This window comes from Syngnathoides biaculeatus, chromosome 17, assembly GCF_019802595.1.
Source record: "Syngnathoides biaculeatus isolate LvHL_M chromosome 17, ASM1980259v1, whole genome shotgun sequence".
NCBI lineage: Eukaryota > Metazoa > Chordata > Actinopteri > Syngnathiformes > Syngnathidae > Syngnathoides > Syngnathoides biaculeatus.
The window spans coordinates 17,318,538-17,336,865 of NC_084656.1; the positions used below are offsets into that span (position 1 = coordinate 17,318,538).

General features: G+C 42.9%; 2 protein-coding genes across 4 annotated transcripts; one reads left to right on the top strand and one right to left on the bottom strand.

The window, feature by feature from the left end:
• Positions 1–65: 65 nt before the first annotated feature.
• On the bottom strand, positions 66–5,784 carry gsdf (gonadal somatic cell derived factor). Its single transcript, XM_061801066.1, has 5 exons — positions 5,479–5,784; positions 4,063–4,196; positions 3,916–3,987; positions 2,957–3,081; positions 66–1,823 (listed from the first exon to the last, which is right to left on the bottom strand). The coding sequence occupies exons 1-5, from the start codon at positions 5,589–5,591 to the stop codon at positions 1,680–1,682; spliced, it is 588 nt and encodes a 195-aa protein (XP_061657050.1). The 5' UTR covers positions 5,592–5,784; the 3' UTR covers positions 66–1,679.
• Positions 5,785–10,591: 4,807 nt separating this feature from the next.
• Positions 10,592–17,299, top strand: LOC133490691 (serine/threonine-protein phosphatase with EF-hands 2-like). 3 transcript variants are annotated; one of them, XM_061801062.1, is made up of 18 exons: positions 10,592–10,737; positions 10,906–10,973; positions 11,072–11,185; positions 11,262–11,389; positions 11,607–11,661; positions 11,760–11,935; positions 12,034–12,148; positions 13,734–13,780; positions 13,844–14,010; positions 14,105–14,141; positions 14,766–14,915; positions 14,995–15,312; positions 15,379–15,564; positions 15,632–15,774; positions 16,025–16,131; positions 16,238–16,401; positions 16,664–16,751; positions 16,822–17,299. In XM_061801062.1, the coding sequence occupies exons 4-18, from the start codon at positions 11,321–11,323 to the stop codon at positions 17,004–17,006; spliced, it is 2,007 nt and encodes a 668-aa protein (XP_061657046.1). In that variant the 5' UTR covers positions 10,592–10,737; positions 10,906–10,973; positions 11,072–11,185; positions 11,262–11,320; the 3' UTR covers positions 17,007–17,299. The 3 variants fall into 3 exon arrangements, with proteins under 3 accessions (XP_061657046.1, XP_061657045.1, XP_061657047.1); XM_061801061.1 differs by having other exon boundaries at positions 13,844–14,009; positions 14,092–14,141; XM_061801063.1 differs by lacking the exons at positions 10,592–10,737; positions 10,906–10,973; positions 11,072–11,185 and having other exon boundaries at positions 11,339–11,389; positions 11,726–11,935; positions 13,844–14,009; positions 14,092–14,141.
• Positions 17,300–18,328: the final 1,029 nt, after the last annotated feature.

The window sequence follows — 18,328 nt, forward strand, 5'->3', positions numbered from 1 at the left end:
TTCCTTAAAGCCTGACAATGACGTTTATTAAATAAACCTTAACAACAGCATAGAAAAACAAGAAGTTGATTTCGATAGCTTTTATTAAACAAGAACCGGAAGCAGTGAATCATGAACTCAGTAACAGAATTTTTCATCAGCATATGGTTAGGGTTGAGGTGCTACGAAATGACAAACATATATAAACTATGATGATTCATAGGGAAAAAAATATTCAAGTGAGGTAACCCTGTAAAAATAATAATAATAAAAAAATAAAACTCAGCTCAGCAGTCAGTAAAGTATAGAGAACTACAATCAATTATCATATGGTCACGGTCCAGAAAGAAACATATCTTCAATTTGTTTTTAATTTTTCCCTAAAACAGGTGGTAAAAAGTATGCAAAACTTCGGTTGGAGACGATGGTTGGAGATCTTAAATTTAATCAAAGTAGGCTAGAAAAAGATCCCAGGAATACTTCAAGTTCTAAAGTTAAAGCCTTAATTATAATTTCACAATTTTTTTGCAAAATGTCTTAAAATACTATATAAACAGTCCTAGTAGTCACAATCACTGGAGACTTCTACAATTTAATCAAATTGTTTTGTCTTCCATTTCCTAAATTAAGGCCTTAAGGGGGAGTTTGCAATTTTAAAAATACTTTTTTTTTCTATATTTGTTCAAAACATTGACAATACAGGAGAAATCTGAGCTGTGGAAAAAAAAAATCTGAGCTCTCTGGCACCATCTTGTGTCCTACTGTAAATACAGGAAACCATTGTGCCCGACTAAAAAACAAAGACTTTTAAAGGTGTTTTTTTTTTGGGGGGGGGGGGATCTCCTAATACACATTTACAACAAATTTTATGTTGCAAAGTGAAACTGGCATTGAGGTCTCAATTTTGAAAAATTGGGGTGTAATGGAGCTTTGAGTTTTTTTGTATCTTTCCCTGGACAGCTCTCATCTATAACACACATTATCTAATACAGCTCCCTTGCAGATTTGGACATAAAAACAACAACTTTGCTTGTGTATATAATTTAAAGCAATCCCCTGATGTGGGGACGGTTGGTGCTGAAACCAAACAGACTTCTTTTTCCACTTTTCTGCAGAGATGAGCACAGTGTTCGCCTCAGGGACGTTTGCACATTTTTGGAAGGGAACGCTCGGTACCCGTGAGGAGCTTTAAATACCCCCCCCCCCACCACCACCCGGGGGGATTTCCAAGGGTATAAATCTGAAGTGTGTCAAGTGTGCGGTGTCACGTGGTCATTTCTAGATGACAAAAAATGTGGATTCCAACCCCCTCCCCCCCAAAAAAAAAAAAAAAAAACGTGATCGCACGAAGGTTTCATCCTCTGCTTTTCTGTTGCTTGTAGAAACAGGAATGCAAACCTTTGAGGAAGCAGAAGAACCACGTGAAAGTCCAATACATCACAAATTTGTAAATATTCGGGTCTGGTCGTATTATGAGGTGGATTAATCGGCAATGAAGTCAGCAGGGTTGCCCAATCTGAGCGCTGGGTCTTCAAAATTGGTCAATTTTATAAAAGTGTTTTTTAATTGCGGTCATCTGTTTTACTGATGATCAATTTCTCGCCAAAGAGCTCTTTACAGTACGCTACTACGGATGTACATGAAGCTATTCAAGTGTTTTTGGAGTTTCGGAGCCGTAGTGCGCCACGGGCGACAAAGGTTTAGTCGCCGCGGGGCTGCGGAGCGGCCGAGCAGCCGCAGCGGCGGGTCAGCCGCATGGAGGTGAGGGTCACAGTGTTCGACTCGTCCATGTAAAGGACGTTGACTTCTTCCTGGCCTGTGGGCTGGCAACACGGCGCCTGGACCTGCGGGAACAGGAACACAAAGCATAATTTAATACTATAAATAACGGATCTGAGAGTCATCAATAAGGCACGCACAGAACAGTTGAAATTAATTTGGGGGCTCATCAGAAACCCATTTAACATGAGTTTGTATTCCGGTTATAAGAGGGTGTGCACACTTGTGCAACCACTATCTTTTTACCTCCATACGTGAAGAGATTAAGAAATAAAGATGGAGTCATACGTTATAGGTCACATTAACGATGGGAAAAGTTTTGAATCATTTTGACAACATGCTAGAATTTGAACAAGGGTGTGTAGACCTTATATTCACTGTACATGTGAAAGTCAAAATTTAATATATAAAATATCACAATCATTTTTTCAAGTTAATAATTTGATTCAACTATTTATTTCAAACTCAAGGCTCATTAAAAGATGCATAAATGCACAAAAACAGTTATACATAGTTAGTTATACATTGCAACATAGCTCTACAAGAACTGTACAACAAATTATGATTATGTCTTATAAATGAGGCTGTTAAATAATGTAAAAATTTAAGTTCAACGCCTTTGTCCAAAATTTTTTGTTGACTTCAGTTTTAAGAATGGTGTCGATTTAGAAAAAAAATGTTAACTCATGATTAACCGTTAATGGCTAATGCCATTTAATGATAACACTGGTTCGATTTCATAAAATACTGGTATTTATGAGTATTAATATTTTTTAAATGAAATATTTAGTCAATATTTTTTAAATTTTGGGTGAACTAAATTAGAAAAAAATAGCTGATAAAAATCTCCATTTTAGAAATGCTGTTGAACCAACTGAGCTAAAAAGAAATAAGTGGATCCAAAATTATTGAAATTTTGCAACATTAACTTGATCTTTGAAAACATAACTTCACCCGACAGATGTGATGTTAATATATTGACATATATAGTTAAGTCAACTTTTTTTTAATATCATGTTTACATTGGATCAATTTAATTAAAACAAATTCTGTTGAGGGTTTTATTATAGATTCTCCACAAATAAAGAATACCATTTTAAATAGTAATAATCCCACTATCCTAGTGAGGATTAGCGCTATGGAAGATGAATAATAACAATCATAAAATCTTTCCTTCAATGAATGAAGGGTAACAAACCTGCGAGTCGTCACACTGAGGCCCGTTGGGCTGCTGGGGCCTGCAGGGCTCTCGGTGGCCGCAGGGGGCGCAGTGCACCAGGGTGAGGCGCTGCGGGTGGATGACCCAGTTGTCCCAGCCCAGATCTGATGGAAGAACAAGCCATGAACTGACACAGTCTAACACCTGATGGTCGCGAGGTGTATGATTCATAATAATAATTAAAAAAAAAAATGCCATTCATCTAGTAGAGCCTCCCCCGAGAAAAGCTACAAAATGTTTCTTACTGCATAAAAACATACAAGATGGTTACTTCAATACAATGTCAAGAATCCCCAAAAAAATTGACAATTTTTTGCTTCAATTCAATGGACGAAGTTTCATAACTCATCCAGTAGTACTCAGCAATATTAGTCATTTTACAAGGCAGCACGGTGGGCTCAGCTGGAAAGCGTTGGCCTCACAGTTCTGAGATCCCAGGTTCCATCCCGGACCCGCCTGCCTGGGTTTCCTCCCACATCCCAAAAACATGCGACATTAATTGGACACTATAAATTGCCCCTAGGTGTGATTGTGAGTGCGACTGCTTGTCTCCATGTGCCCTGCGATTGTCTGGCAACCAGTTCAGGGTGTACTCCGCCTCCTGCCCCTTGACAGCTGGGATAGGCTCCTGTACGCCCCTTGACCATTGTGAGGATAAGCAGCAGTGAAAATGGATGGATGGACGGATGGATGGATAGTCATTTTACCAGGGAATAAAAAAAATATACTCTATACCTGTAAGTACGACTATATTGTCTGTCTCCATGTGTTGCTTCATTTTTGTATGTTACAATATTCATTGCTGAAAGTGTCATAAAACTATCACATGCTGCTTGTTAATCTTTCTATATTCCTTGTGGAACTGATTTATTCATTCTTTTAAATAATACTTTAATCAATGCTTATATATGGGTAAAAAGCGGACAATGAGCATGTACCTGTCATGAAAACCTCTGAGGTCTCAGTGCAGCACCCTGAGGTTTCCCGCCCATCACCGGAGACAGATGAAGCTGCAGAAGGAGGGAAGGAATTGGGCATCGACTTTCTGGGAATTGACGTTGCCAACCTGTGCGCTTCAGGGCTACCTGCCGCGGCCTGGAGGCGCCCGGCAGTTCCGCGCCACTGCTCCCCGGCGCCCTCTGGCAGCCGCGGCTCAGTCTGCAGGTTGAGGGCGGACAGGAGCTCCTTGCGGATGGACTGCAGGGACTCTCCATGGTACCTGCGCGCAAACGGCAACACAACTTCAAAATGATTGATTGGGAAACATTTAAGACATTTAGGTTTAAATCTCAACACAGCGTTCCAACGTGTAAACCCCCCCCCCCCCCCACACACACACACAAAAGTAATCAAAACGCCCCCTTGCAAAAAAGGGAAAACACAACAATGGAGACAGAAAATAAACTATACAAATACAGTTGATTGTAATAAATAGAATGGAAAAGAATAATGAAAAAACACGAAATAAAATACAATACAAAGTATTATTAATTATATAATACAAAAAAATCCATACATAAAACACATGAATGCAATCAAAATACATTGAATAAAACATTTTCTAAAATAAGAATTAAAAATAAAATATAAATGCAATAAACATTATGAATACAAAATAATGATTTCTGTAATAAATAATGATGCATATAAATAAACAAAATAATAAATAAATAATAATAATAAAGTAACAGAAATTTATCCGGTCATCCATTTTCTGAGCCGCTTATCCTCACAAAGGTTGCAGGTGTGCTGAAGCCTATCCCAGCTGTCAAAGGGGCAGGAGGACCCCCGGTCCTCAAAACTGTGAGAGCAACGTTCTAACCTGCTGTTCCACCATCCCGCAATGAAAAATACGAGATAATTTAATATTTGAATGCAGGCTACGAAGTCCAAATAATTGTTCTCATATATTACAAATAATATATAAAAAAAATGTGAAATAAGATGAAACAAGATGAAAGACCAAGCCTCATGTATAAGTTCATAACTTGGGTTGTATATATTTGTAAAATAAATAAATCAAATTTTATGTCAACCATCAAAAGAAATTAAAATACAATATTACGTACTTAATCATTTATTTTAATCTATTAAAAAGTGTATTGGTCTTTTTGTCATTTGGTCATAGCAGATTCTCTGTTTTTCAAAATTCTTTTCAGCTGTTAGATAAAGCAAAGAATCTGCATCCTTTTTATGTCGGTATTGGTCCCATGTTTATATATATTTATTCAGACAACAAGAATACATTTTTGCGCAGAAAAAGTGGAGATCCGGTGTCTCTCGTGAGAAATCTGCAATTTGCGCTTGCGTCAACTCATTTCCTGCACACTCTGTAAAGCACGGGTGGGACACCTGCGGCCCGAAGGAGCCTTCAAGCATCCCGCCTCGCAACTCGAAGAACAAATAACACATCAGGGCGGAATAACCTTCGACCTACCAAGACCTGAAAAGAAATACTACATGGTAGAGTGTGAAGAGCGTCCGAACGGAACGCCGCCTACCTGCCGTTGGAGTCTTGTGTCATGGCGGCTTCTTGCTTGGACGGCTGCAGGACGATCGCAATCACCGCAGAAGAGCACATCAGTGCCGTCATGGCGACAAAGGCAAAGGACATGTCGGGTGTCTGGACGGGTGGAGGGCGGCGGGCGAATATAAGGGCGGCGGCGGCGGCGTGCGACGGTAGGAGCGACCAGACGGGGATGCTGCAACAAGGTATTGTTTGTCAGAGCCTGGGAAAACTGGCTTTTTATCTTCCTGAAGCCCTGCTTGGCCTTGAGATGCTTAACATTGTTGTCCTGTCCCCTGCTCGGTGTGAGAGAGAACATGGAAGATGAGCCTGTACACACACACACACACAAAGTGAGGAAGGTGTAAAACCACCCACGTGCTCTGCAATGCGTGCAGAAACTCCACTCAGAGGCCTGGGCCGGATCAGTTTTGTGGCCCTGTATATTGCCAATCCCTTCTTGACATTAATAAGACAGGATACTAAATTATTTGCTTGGCAAAAAAAAAAAAAAATAATAACTTCCATTCATCCATTTTCTCTTCTCCGCAGGTGGGCTGTGGCCTAACCCAGCTTGACCTCGGCGACCGGAATTTTCTCATTTCGAATTCAATTTGTTGATAAAAAAAAATACACACTGGGAGGAGTCATATCACTTTTTTTTCCATTCAAATTTTTTCCATTCCATCACTCATTGGCCCTCAGACCCATTCATCTATTTTCTTTCACACTTATCCTCACGAGGGTCGCAGAAGGGCTGGAGCCTATCGCAGCTGTCAACGAGCAGGAGGCGGGGGTACACTCGAACTGGTCGCCAGCCAATCGCAGGGCATATAGAGACAAACAGCTGCACTCACAATCACACCTAGGGGCAATTTAGAAAGTCCAATTAATATTGCATGTTTTTGGAATGCGGGAGGGAACCGGAGTGCCCGGAGAAAACCCACGCAAGGCACGGGGAGAACATGCAAACTCCACACAGGTGGATCTGTGATCGAACCCGGGACCTCAGAACTGTGAGGCCAACGCTTTACCAGCTGATCCACCGTGCCGCCGGCTCTTGGACCATTGAAGTCAAATTTTGAGAAGACGAGACAGCTGCAGTCGAGCTTTTGTTAAATACGTTTACAAGAAAAATTTGCCAAAACTTGCTGGCCAATGTCGGCGACGACGTTCCTGTTAACACGGCAATCGATAACTAATCGAGCTGTTAAATAATTTAGCTTTACAATGCCGCTCAAGCAAGACGGCGTTTTTTGATTTCACAACAAGTCCAACAAGCGTGCTAACTACAGTGTAATAAGAACACAAAGAAAAACTACTCACCATTGTGATGACATAATGGAGAGGGAACGAGATGTTTGAAGAGTGATGCCGTCGGTCAACTTGTGGCTGGAAATACATAAAGCGACACTAAAATGGTCACTTCAAATTAGAATGAGAGACAACTTCTGTCTCTTCGCTGTGACTCCATGATTTTTTTTTTTTTTGTGTGGATCAACCCATCACGGATACATTTTACTATTTGAACTGGTTTCAGGGGCTACATTTTACTAGTTGCCAAACATGGCCACCATTATTTATACACATAAAATGCAATTTAAAACGGTTCAAAGGCCCATCTTTAAGCACAAGTGGATCAAATTCGGAAGTTATCAAAAAAAAAAAACAAAAGTCCGTCTTTGATTTCTTCTGTGAAGATGAAAAAATGGACACCAAAGTGGCGGCCTTTACCAAAACGGCAAGTCTTCCGCAGACTTTTTGTTGGTCTAAGCAAGATCACATATTTGTCCATGACAATTGCACCTTGTTTTTATGGTTCAGTAAAAAATACTTTTACAGTAGATTGCAGATGGAACATCACAATCAAATACAGGGTCTTTGAAACGATGACTGAAGTTATTTTTACTACAGAAATGACACAAACAAAATCTGCTACAAAATAAAAATGTTTGGTAATACAGCGCCCAATCAAGGGGACTACCGAATACCGACGTGTCGTTGCATTGTTTACAAAGGAATTGTCTTTGACATCATTATCAAGCATCCCACCCAGATTAGCTACCAGCAAGCAAAAACTAGTAAAGTGGGGGGGGGGGGGGGGGGCTCTACAGCTGTGCCATTGTCACCGAAGAAATGGCCGCTTCCATGAGGTTTTGGGCGTGGCGTTTGAAAACTTTGTAGGTTATGGAAGTAGATTCGTGCCAACAGGATTTGAATTTGAAATATAGTGATCACATTTTCAATAGTTGTATTTCAGTGTAACTTTTCAATGTTAACAATTCAACTGGCTACATATATTCATCCATTTTCTTTGCCACTTATCCTCACGAGGGTTGCAGGGAGTGCTGGGGCCAATCCCAGCTATCAACGGGCAGGAGGCGGGGTTACACCCTGAACTGGTTGCCAGCCAATCACAGGGCACATAGAGACAAACAACAGTGGCACGCACAATCACACCTACGGGCAATTTAGAGGGTCCAATTAATGTTGCATGTTTTTGGGATGTCGGAGGAAACCGGAGTGCCCGGAGAAACCCCACGCAGGCACGTGAAGAACATGTAAATTCCGCACATGCGGGGCCTGGATCGAACCAGGGTCCTCAGAACTGTGAGGCCAACGCTTTACCAGCTGATCCAGCGAGTCGCCTGGCTACAATTCGCTGTCTAAAATTCACCGTCTGTGCCACCACTTCAGGTCAGAACCGAACAACCAGCCAATCCAGTTACGCTTTTTGACGTCACGTGACTAGGAAAGCGTAAATGCGATTGGCTGGGTGTTCTACCTGGTGGCAGACGGTGAATTTTAGACAGCAAATTGTAGCAACTATTAAGAATGTGGTCACATTACATTTCAAATTCAAATTACGGTGGCAATAATGTACTTCCATAGTAGGTCCACTTATGCGAGACATATATAGCAAATTCCATCTTTCCTAAAGATGGCCTCTCGGAGCAGATGTCAATTTTTCACCAGAATGAAAAATACCTGGCCACATATGGAGTGTGGGAAAGCCCTCAAAACGGCCATTTATTTAGTCTTTCTTTGGCAAAGAGGACCTTCGCACCATGTTATGGGCCAGAACCAGAGGATGGAATTCTGAGTCCAAATGATTCTTTGCGTGTTTACAGACAGTCGAGCCGTCAGCGAGAGTGAGCGCATGGCACACAGGAAGCAGCCGTCAGGGAGATATGACATCTGGTTGGGGCACGCCCAGAACTATGAACTTTAGCCAGTCTTTGGAGCATTTGCCACATCGATTTAAAAAAAAAATGCATCGTATGTTTTGGATGCATTCAGAAAATAAAAGCCCATCGCACAAATTCCGCAATATTGGATGAGTTTGAGACGCTCGGTGGAATAACATGAAAGGCGAAAACCTGCACTGATAAATATTGTAACAATATTATTGCCCCTATGCAGGTGACATTCAAGGACGGCATGTGGAGGGAAGAAATAGAACACCTGGCTGTGCGATGCTAATATCTGACAGCAGGGAGAGCCAACAAAAATAAATGATGATAAAAAAAAAAATAAAAAAATAAAAATCTGGTCAGTGTTGCCAAAAATACATTGTTGATTTAATGATGCAGGTTGGGAGGTCAAATTCCTCAGCGGAGCCACACACAGATTATGTAGCGAAATTTCCACGCAAGATATCCGACCGCACCTGCGCGATGTAGCAACCTGTGTGGGAAGTTAATGTCGCAGAAAAACTTTTGTGGATTGAGGGAAAGAATGTCGCCGAAAATGTGCTACCTCTTAAGGGCAACTTTATTATTATTTTTTTTTTTACAAATGCATCATGCGCGGGTATAATTTCAAATTTCTTCAGTCGAGTGGGATACAGTAATACGACTTAGTCGTTTACAGTTGCCTATAGATGTCATACGATGGCAGCAAAGCACTACTTTTCTATTATACACCCCAAAAGCTGTGAAAATCCTCCTCTTACTTCAACATAGTTCCGTGGCACCAAGATCCCTTTTGTATTAGACAGGGCTTTGGCAATACCTTGCGGCATTTTAGGGCCTTTCAGACCACAAAAACGTTCTAAATAAAATCTGTGAATAGGTAAAATTGCGAGTAACCAATTACAAGTAGTCAAAGGAACACTGTACACACATAGTGACAATTGGGTCAAATATGTGCATTTTTCCATGAATACAAGAACAAACGTACGTTCAATCCAATATCCTGCATCCCAAATTGTGAGCAAATGTTGAGGATGAGAGTCGCGTCCAAATATATCATCACTTTACAATACAAAGGGGATTATTTTATGCGCATTTCAACGAGCACAAAGCAAAAAGGGAGTCATTTTAATAATGCAACCTCAATAATGTTGTTATTAACAGGGGAAGGCTGGCAGGGAAATTAATTCAGGTGCATGTGTTAGAAATTTGTTTTTTTTTTTTTTAAAGTACAGCTCTTGTGCAGGTGCACTCAATGATGTGAAGCATATAACCCATAATCAGAATAATTTTGATTGACCCAATATGTTAAAACACAATGAATTTGTCTCATGTAGTTGGGGCAACTCTAGTATGACAACAAACTATGACAAAATCTACATTAAGCAAAGGAATTTTGGAAAAATCGTCACCGTTCATAGGGACTTTTTATTCGTAATGTAGCCGGAATTGTAATGGGCATGTAGAAGCCATTTTAAGAAATATTAAAAATTAATATATAACCATGACATATTAAAAGCTGTATTTTAAACATTTGAAATTCATAATTGACTACTAACAATTATTTTCAAAAGCAGGTAGATCAGAATTGGTAAATTTATAGCAGTTAGTACCGTTCTAGATTATGCTACAATTTATTTTTATGGTGGTGTTCAGTCTTATTTATGAGTAATTTCAGTGTATATATTTTTCATGAGTTTTTTTAGTTTGATGGCATGTCAGATTTTTCCAATATTAAATATGTGCCTTGGTTTAATAAAGGTTTTAAAAAAAAAAAATCTTTCAGTTGTTGTCATTGTAAAGGTGTGATCACAATAACAGCTGCTGGCCTTTATCGGAAGCTTGATCCGGTGCGCGCAGCAAATTTTTAATCCTAATCCACTCGCATCCATTTTTTTTTTCCTCATTCAAGCAAACGTGAGACACTCGGAAACGCTATTGGCGTCGGCGATAGCGGTTCCACGGGAAGGGGAGGAATCCGCGCGCAGCTGGGTTGAGAAGATGGACGAAATGTTGCTGTGAGAATGTCAGGAGGATTCAGACCGATCTGTTTAAGACAGGTAAAATCGACGTTCTTTTCATTAAATTATGAATTTTGTCATTGTAGAATGCTAAAAATTCCGTTTGGGTCAAAGGCTAAAAATGGGGTCCGATTGTTGAAAGTAAAGTAACCATCGTTTTTTTTTAGTTGGACAATCTATAAAAATTCTAATAATATCTTGGAACAGGGAAAAAAAAGTCCAAAGAATTATGGGTTGCGGCGTGCAGAAGCCACGCCGCAAGCAAAGTGACACAGGTGACAAAAACTTCACTTTTTCTTGTAAAATTAAGTTTTTCCATCATCAGGTTTTCAAAAATAATCACGTCCACTTGTGTTATTTCCATATTTTGCAGTGAGCATTTGCGTTCCAGGTAAATGTGATTTCTTTCCATCACATCTGTTGTTAAGATAAACATGTTTGATATGAAATTTGACTCCACTTTACACGCTCTGCGAAGCTGCTACAGGTGAGCGTTTCGGCCAAATAATCAACCGGACCGCCTCGGATCCTTGCTTTTAAAACTTTTTTCATTTAAATTGTAGCAATCAGAGCGGCCGTGTTGATCCAACGCTGGTACCGTCAGTACGTCGCCCGGCTGGAGATGAGGCGCAGATGCACGTGGAACATCTTCCAGTCCATAGAATACGCCGGAGAGCAAGACCAGAACAAGGTGAGGTCGGAACAAATCTTACGGGAAGCCATTTCTGTGTGAAACCCAAACCATGGCGGTTTCCCAACAAAATTACACAATTAAAGGTGACCACTGCTAATCCCTGTTATGTTGAAAGCGATGGTGACCGTCTGGCAACTATTTTACACATCGTACACATTAATGCCTTGCCAGCAGTCGGGTTTACAGTCCACCGCTTGGTCTTTCCACTTTGCAGCTTTACAATTTCTTTGGCTTCTTGATGGACCACTTCACCCCGCCCAGCGGCGAGCGTAAGTCTCCAGACGATCGCAGTCGCCTTATCTAGCGCAACTGCAACTTTCTCTTACAACACAGGACCGCCTCCCATCTGTTGAACCTTTCGATTCAGGAAGCCCAATATCGCCCGTCTTCCGTGAGAACGACACCTGCCGCGATACGGAAGGGGAGCGATACATTTGCCGCTGGGCCGTCGAGGTGCCCGACGGTTACACGGGCCCGCGGCTGACCTTTCCCATGACATTCTGTGGCGTGTCCAAGCTGGTGGAGGCGTTCAAGCAGAGACAAGTAGGCAATGGCAACACAAAGTGGGCATAAAGAAATTGGGAAGGACAAAAATAAGGCCACAATGTGATGCTTTGACTGACCTTTTCTCCAACCAGTAGAAGCTACATGCGTGCTACGTTCTGCAGCTTCTTGGGGAGACTTGGAGACTGCTACAAATTCTCCCAAATATCAACCATATCTCCTTCTGCCATACCAGAGAGATAACCATATGCGGTAAGTAGGGGGAAAACTTTACAATAACAATGTTGAGTGACCTCACCAAGGGCCATTTGCGTTTCTCCATCCATTCTTTGTTAGCAGCGGCACCTTATCTTGTCACTGGAGAACCATCGAACTAATCATCTTCTTTTCCTTTCGGCTTGTCGCCACAGCGTGTTATCTTTTTCCATCCAAGCCTATCTTCCTCTTTAACACCCACTGTCCTCATGTCTTCCCTCACAACAGCCATCAACCTTTTCTTTGGTCTTCCTCTCCCTCTTTTGCCTGGCAGCTCCATCCTCAGCACCCTTCTACCAATATACTCACTCTCTCGCCTCTGGACATGTCCAAACCATCGAAGTCTGCTCTCTCCAACCTTGTCTCCAAAACATCTAACTTTGGCTGTCCCACTAAGGATCTAATTACTAATCCTATCCAACCTGCTCACACCGAGCGAGAACCTCAACATCTTCATTTCTGCCACCTCCAGTTCTGCTTCCTGTTGTTTCTTCAGTGCCACGGTCTGTAATCCGTACATCATGGTCGGCCTCACCACTGTCTTATAGACTTTGCCCTTCATCCTGGCGGATATTCTTCTGTCACATAGAACACCAGACACCTTCCGCCAACTGTTCCACCCCGCTTGGCCCCGTTTCTTCACTTCCTTACCACACTCTTCATTGCTCTGTATTGTTGACCCCAAGTATTTGAAGTCGTCCGCCCTCGCTATCTCGTCTCCCTGGAGCTTCACTCCTCCTCCTACGCCCCTCACATTCACGCACATATATTTTGTTTTACTTCGGCTAATCTTCATTCCTCTCCTTTCCAGTGCGTGCCTCCATCTTTCTAATTGTTCCTCCGCCTGCTCCCTGCTTTCACTGCAGATAACAATATCATCTGCGAACATTATGGTCCAAGGGGATTCCAGCCTAACCTCATCTGTCAGCTTCTCCATTACTACCAAAAACAGGAAGGGGCTCAGCGCGGATCCCTGATGCAATCCCATCTCCACCTTAAATTCTTCTGACACACCTACGGCACATCTCACTGCTGTTCTGCTGCCCTCATACATGTCCTGTACTATTCCAACATATTTCTCCGCCACACCAGACTCGCGCATGCAGTACCACAGTTCCTCTCTTGGCACTCTGTCATAGGCTCTCTCTCCAGGTCTACAAAGACATAATGGAGCTCCTGCTGACCTTCTCTGTACTTTTCCACGAGCATCCTCAAGGCAAATAATGCATCTGTGGTACTCTAGAACCACCGAAGCAAAGTTGAAATCTTTCTCGTATATTTGACAACACAGAGAAGAGTATCATAAATAACGCCGCAGAGAAGCATCACAGTCAAGAGCCACAGAGTAACATTCACCGCCATTGACGCCCTTTGACGTCAGTCATCCATGTTATCAGGGAAGGCTGGCAGTGATTAATCAAATACGACTACCGCAAGTGAAAAAAAGGATGCCTTTTTGTTTAGTACCTTTAGGCCTAAAAACTATTCAGAGGGGGACCTCACCCGCCGTGGTGCTTGGACCCTAATTATGTACAATGAAAGCTGCAAGTACACTCACTGCAGACATTGTTTGCATTCACAGGGGATTTACATGGCCACCTTGAAGATCTACTGCTGATATTCTACAAGGTACTTGCATACATCAACCAGTCAACTGTACGTTGTCTGACAAACGCCTTTGAATATCTTCAGAACGGATTGCCTTCCTCTGAGAAACCATACGTATTCAACGGCGATTTTGTGGATCGAGGCAAAAACTCGTTAGAGATCCTGCTCATCCTGTTCGGGTTCCTGCTGGTCTACCCCAACAACATCCATCTGAATAGGGGCAATCATGAGGACCACATTGTGAACCTGAGGTACAATGGTAACGTCAAGGTCTTTTTTTTTTTTGCTAAATTCATACTTCAGTCAACGTCACTGACTAGAATTATTCTGTTGGTGTTCTTCGAGGTATGGATTCACCAAAGAAGTTGTGGGAAAATACAGGGTACGTTTGATTAATTCATTTTCATTGGAACAAACAGAGGTCATTCATACAAGTAAATTTAAAAGAAATGAAGAGAACATGAACACATGTCCCAATTCAGCAGTTTGCATGTGCAGAGGGAGTAGGAGAAGTAAAAAAAAACCCAAAATCCTCATCCATTAGGTGTTGAGATTATGTTGCTTTCATCTCAACGTGCAACATTAAAACTGCCAACTCGCGGAAATACTCAATTACAAGTCAAGGTTAGGATTTTTTTTCATCAAGTGAGGAGGTCTATTTAGGAAGGGGTTGTTGGGTGGTCTCTGTAGAAGAGGGCCTGTGATTGCAGAACAAGAGTTACACGAGCCAGACTAGCCAAGGAGGGAGGAGAAAACAAGGTCAGTGAAAAATGAAGCACATTTCTTGTTCCAAAATTAAACCGATTCATCCTTGTTCCGTGCTCCTCTGGGCCCTGAAAAAGTAAAAATCACCTTGGTAGGTTTGAGAGAGTGCATCGCTGATCCCAAAAAAAAAAAAAAAAAAAAAAAAGCATAATAATCACAATGCTAGATCTAGGCCGGACAAAACAGAGAAACCACCTCTGACCACCGTAGTCTGATGCTTACATTAAGGACTGGGTTGCAGGTACATGGCAAAAAGATCCTGAAGCTCCTTCAGAAGATCTTCAGCTCACTGCCTCTAGCAACCATGGTGGATCACAAAGTCTTGATTGTGCACGGAGGCATCTCTGAATCCACAGACCTTAACGTGATAGCCAGACTGGACAGACACAAAGTAAGGCTGCCCAGCAATATCTAACTAATTGGGAAGTTTCAGAGATTGTCGGTGCTGATCTAAGCGTGTTTTTGGCCAGTATGTCTCAACCCTGAAGCCTCCCAAGCAAAGCTTTCACACCACCAACAGTAGGATGGCGGACTCTGACGGTCTGGTGGAAAGTCGACCTCGACTTCGTTCCCTGCCAATCCAGAGCCCGACTTCAACCAGAAGGCACGATTTCCCACGTCGCTCACTCCAACACCCGCCCGTGAGTGAGCAACTCTACTGGTCAGTGGAAAAGGAGCTGAGGAAGAGGCGCAAACAGGCAGGTTTTGACCAGTCGTATGGAGATATGAAGATGTCCGCCTCCGACCAAAACCTGGACACTGGAACAGATAACCATGAGTGGAAACAAGTGAGAACAAATCCTACCTAAGGTTCATGTTTTGGTGGTTTGCCTGACAGAAAATCTTTAAACCAGATAGTGGACATATTGTGGAGCGACCCGATGCCCCAGAATGGCTGCATCCCCAATAAGTTGCGAGGCGGCGGCTGCTACTGGGGTCCAGATGTCACAAAGAATGTTCTCGGACGCCACGACCTGCAGCTCCTCATCCGTTCGCACGAGTGCAAACAAGACGGCTACGAGTTCTGCCACGATCGTCGGGTGAGCGTGCCGCAGGAAAAACATCGACAATTAAGTCTAAGACTGAACACAGAACTTCTCCATGCAGGTTCTGACCATATTCTCAGCTTCCAACTACTACGAAGTGGGCAGTAACAGAGGAGCCTACATCAGGATGGGCCCCAATCTAAACCCTCACCTGGTTCAGTATCAAGCCAGCAGCACGTGCATAGATCTGACACTGCGACAAAGGTATCATGGACTACACTTCTTCAGGAAGAATTGTGGTGATTCCTTGCGCCAAGACTGTCTGCTCCGTCAGAAACCAAAGACAAAATAGGCACTCACTGTTGTGTAGACCTTTGCTAAGCACTAAGATACATCATTTAGATCCAAACCAAACATCTATTGCTCTCCAGCGAGAAGACATGATAAGATACTTTGGTGATCAGGTCTTGGCTCCATTTTGCTAACAGCCTGCCTTTAATAATCATATCGTCAGTGTCAGCTGGACAGAGAGGTCGGCCTTGCAAGCGCTGCGGCAACAACTCTTTGTCCATAAGTCAGATCTCATCAGCGCCTTCAAAAAGTTTGATCCCGACAGCACAGGTACTAAGATGGAAAGGGAAGTTTCACTATCTTATAAGCAACCATGTGCTAGGTCAACACCACCCGGTGGCAGCGTCATTGCATATCAGCTCTGCTGCGTCACCAGGTCTGATCTCCACGAAGGACTGGGCCAGTGCCACAGAGAGCATTCTGAAGCTGGGTCTACCCTGGAGGGTCCTGCGGCCTCAGCTGGTCAGCGGTACCCAGCAAGGCATGGTGGAATACCGGCAATGGATCGGGGAGCTCTCCCTGAGAGAGCCTCACCTGGAGGTGCCACTTGAGCATTCATTAAGATTAATTTTTTTTTTTTTGTCACGTGCCATGTTTGGCGTGAAACCAACAAGTAAACAGCATTGGCATGCAGGTTATTGGGTGAGTTAGCTGCCTTGATCAAGGGCATTTGAGCAGTAAGGGCCTTTTCTGGTTGAGCGGTATTAAACCTGTGGTCCTGAGGTCAGAGGCCCCAACTTTTCATATTTTATGGTCTTTTCGTCATTTCGCAATCAAAAGGATTTCATTATCTTCCTGACAGATCTCAGACACCAGCATCCTGGAGATCATGTACAAGAACCATTCCAACCTTGAAACCATCTTCCGGATTATAGACACAGATCACTCAGGTCCGCGAGACTCAGTAAAGCACAACTCGATTTAATTTCGGCAAATAACCTCGTCTCACTCACCTTGCAGGTCTAATCTCACTGGACGAATTCTGTCAGACCTGGAAACTGTTGAGCTCTCACCTCAAGATGGAGATCAGCGACAAAACCGTAGCAGACTTGGCCCAGAGCATCGACTTTAACAAGGACGGGGTCATCGATATCAATGAATTCATGGAGGCGTTCCGCTTAGTGGGCATTTCAGGACACAAGTAGACATGGGGTGGTGGCCTCAACGTAAATGTTTGAGCCGAGTATACCTGAAAACTTTGGAGGACGCATTTGATGGACATTACAAGGGACACTGATGCAAGCCTTACAGTCTGGACCACCCCCCCCCGGCCCCCTTCTTGTTTTTAACTGACTTTGTTCAACTGGGTCCACTCTGTCTTTTAGTCATGTGCATATGGATTTCGAACAGTTACTGGACAGTATTTTTAAAAAAACTTAACAGTGGTGTCAACAGCTTTATGATGTTATGAAGGGCATTAAATAAATTAGTTCGCACATGTTAATCCCTCACCTACTATTTCTCATTTGAATATTTAGGGTTAAAGGGTTTTTTTTTCCCCCCATCTAAAAAATTTCAGCAATTATAGTTTTACTAGTTTATCAGCATTGGTTAGCGATAAGACCGAGACTTGCATGATTAGCGTTACGTCAGAAACTGAGGATCAAGCAAACTGTTTTCTATGTTCTTGTATGCAAGACAACAGAATACATCCATCCATCCATCCATCTTCTTTGCTGCTTATCCTCACCAGGGACGGGGGGAGTACTGGAGCCTATCCCAGGTGTCAACGGGCCACCCGCCTGTGTGGAGTTTGCTTGTTCTCCATGTGCCTGCGTGGGCTTCCTCCAAGCACTCCGGTTTCCTCCCCCATCCCAAAAACATGTGACATTAATTGGACACTAAACTGCCCCTCGGTGTGATTGTGAGTGCGACTCTTTGTCTCTGTGCCCTGCGATTGGCTGGCAACCAGTTCAGGGTGTATCCCACCTCCTCCCCGAAGACAGCTGGGATAGGCTCCAGCACTCCGCGCGACCCTCGCGAGGATAAGCGGCAAAGAAAATGGATGGATGCTACTTGCGTGTCCAGTTAACCTCTGACACTAAATTAGCAAATGGTGCTGCTCCTTTTTCAATTCACTTCACTCTAGCTAGGATAGCTAAACCTGCCTGGTAACTCAAATTTTGGCTCAAAACACAGTGCAAAAAGCTTGTAACTCGAAACACTTGACAACTTGAGGCACTCATAAGTCAAGGTACCACTGTACAGTATTCATGGACGAGTAAAGTTTCACCAAACAGCAACAGACAAAATGAACTCCTGAGAATCGAGCATACATAACAGACCTTTGGTAAGTGTCATCCCCGCATGAATAAATAATCTCTTTGCAAGCCGCTTAATTGATTCTGTTGCCATCTGTCGTTCACCGGCAGAGGGACGCCAATCCGCCCCGACGTGAATCCTATCAAGTCAAGCCCTGCTTAGATGAGATGTTGGAAAAAAGCTCACCTGAGGAGGCAAACACGGC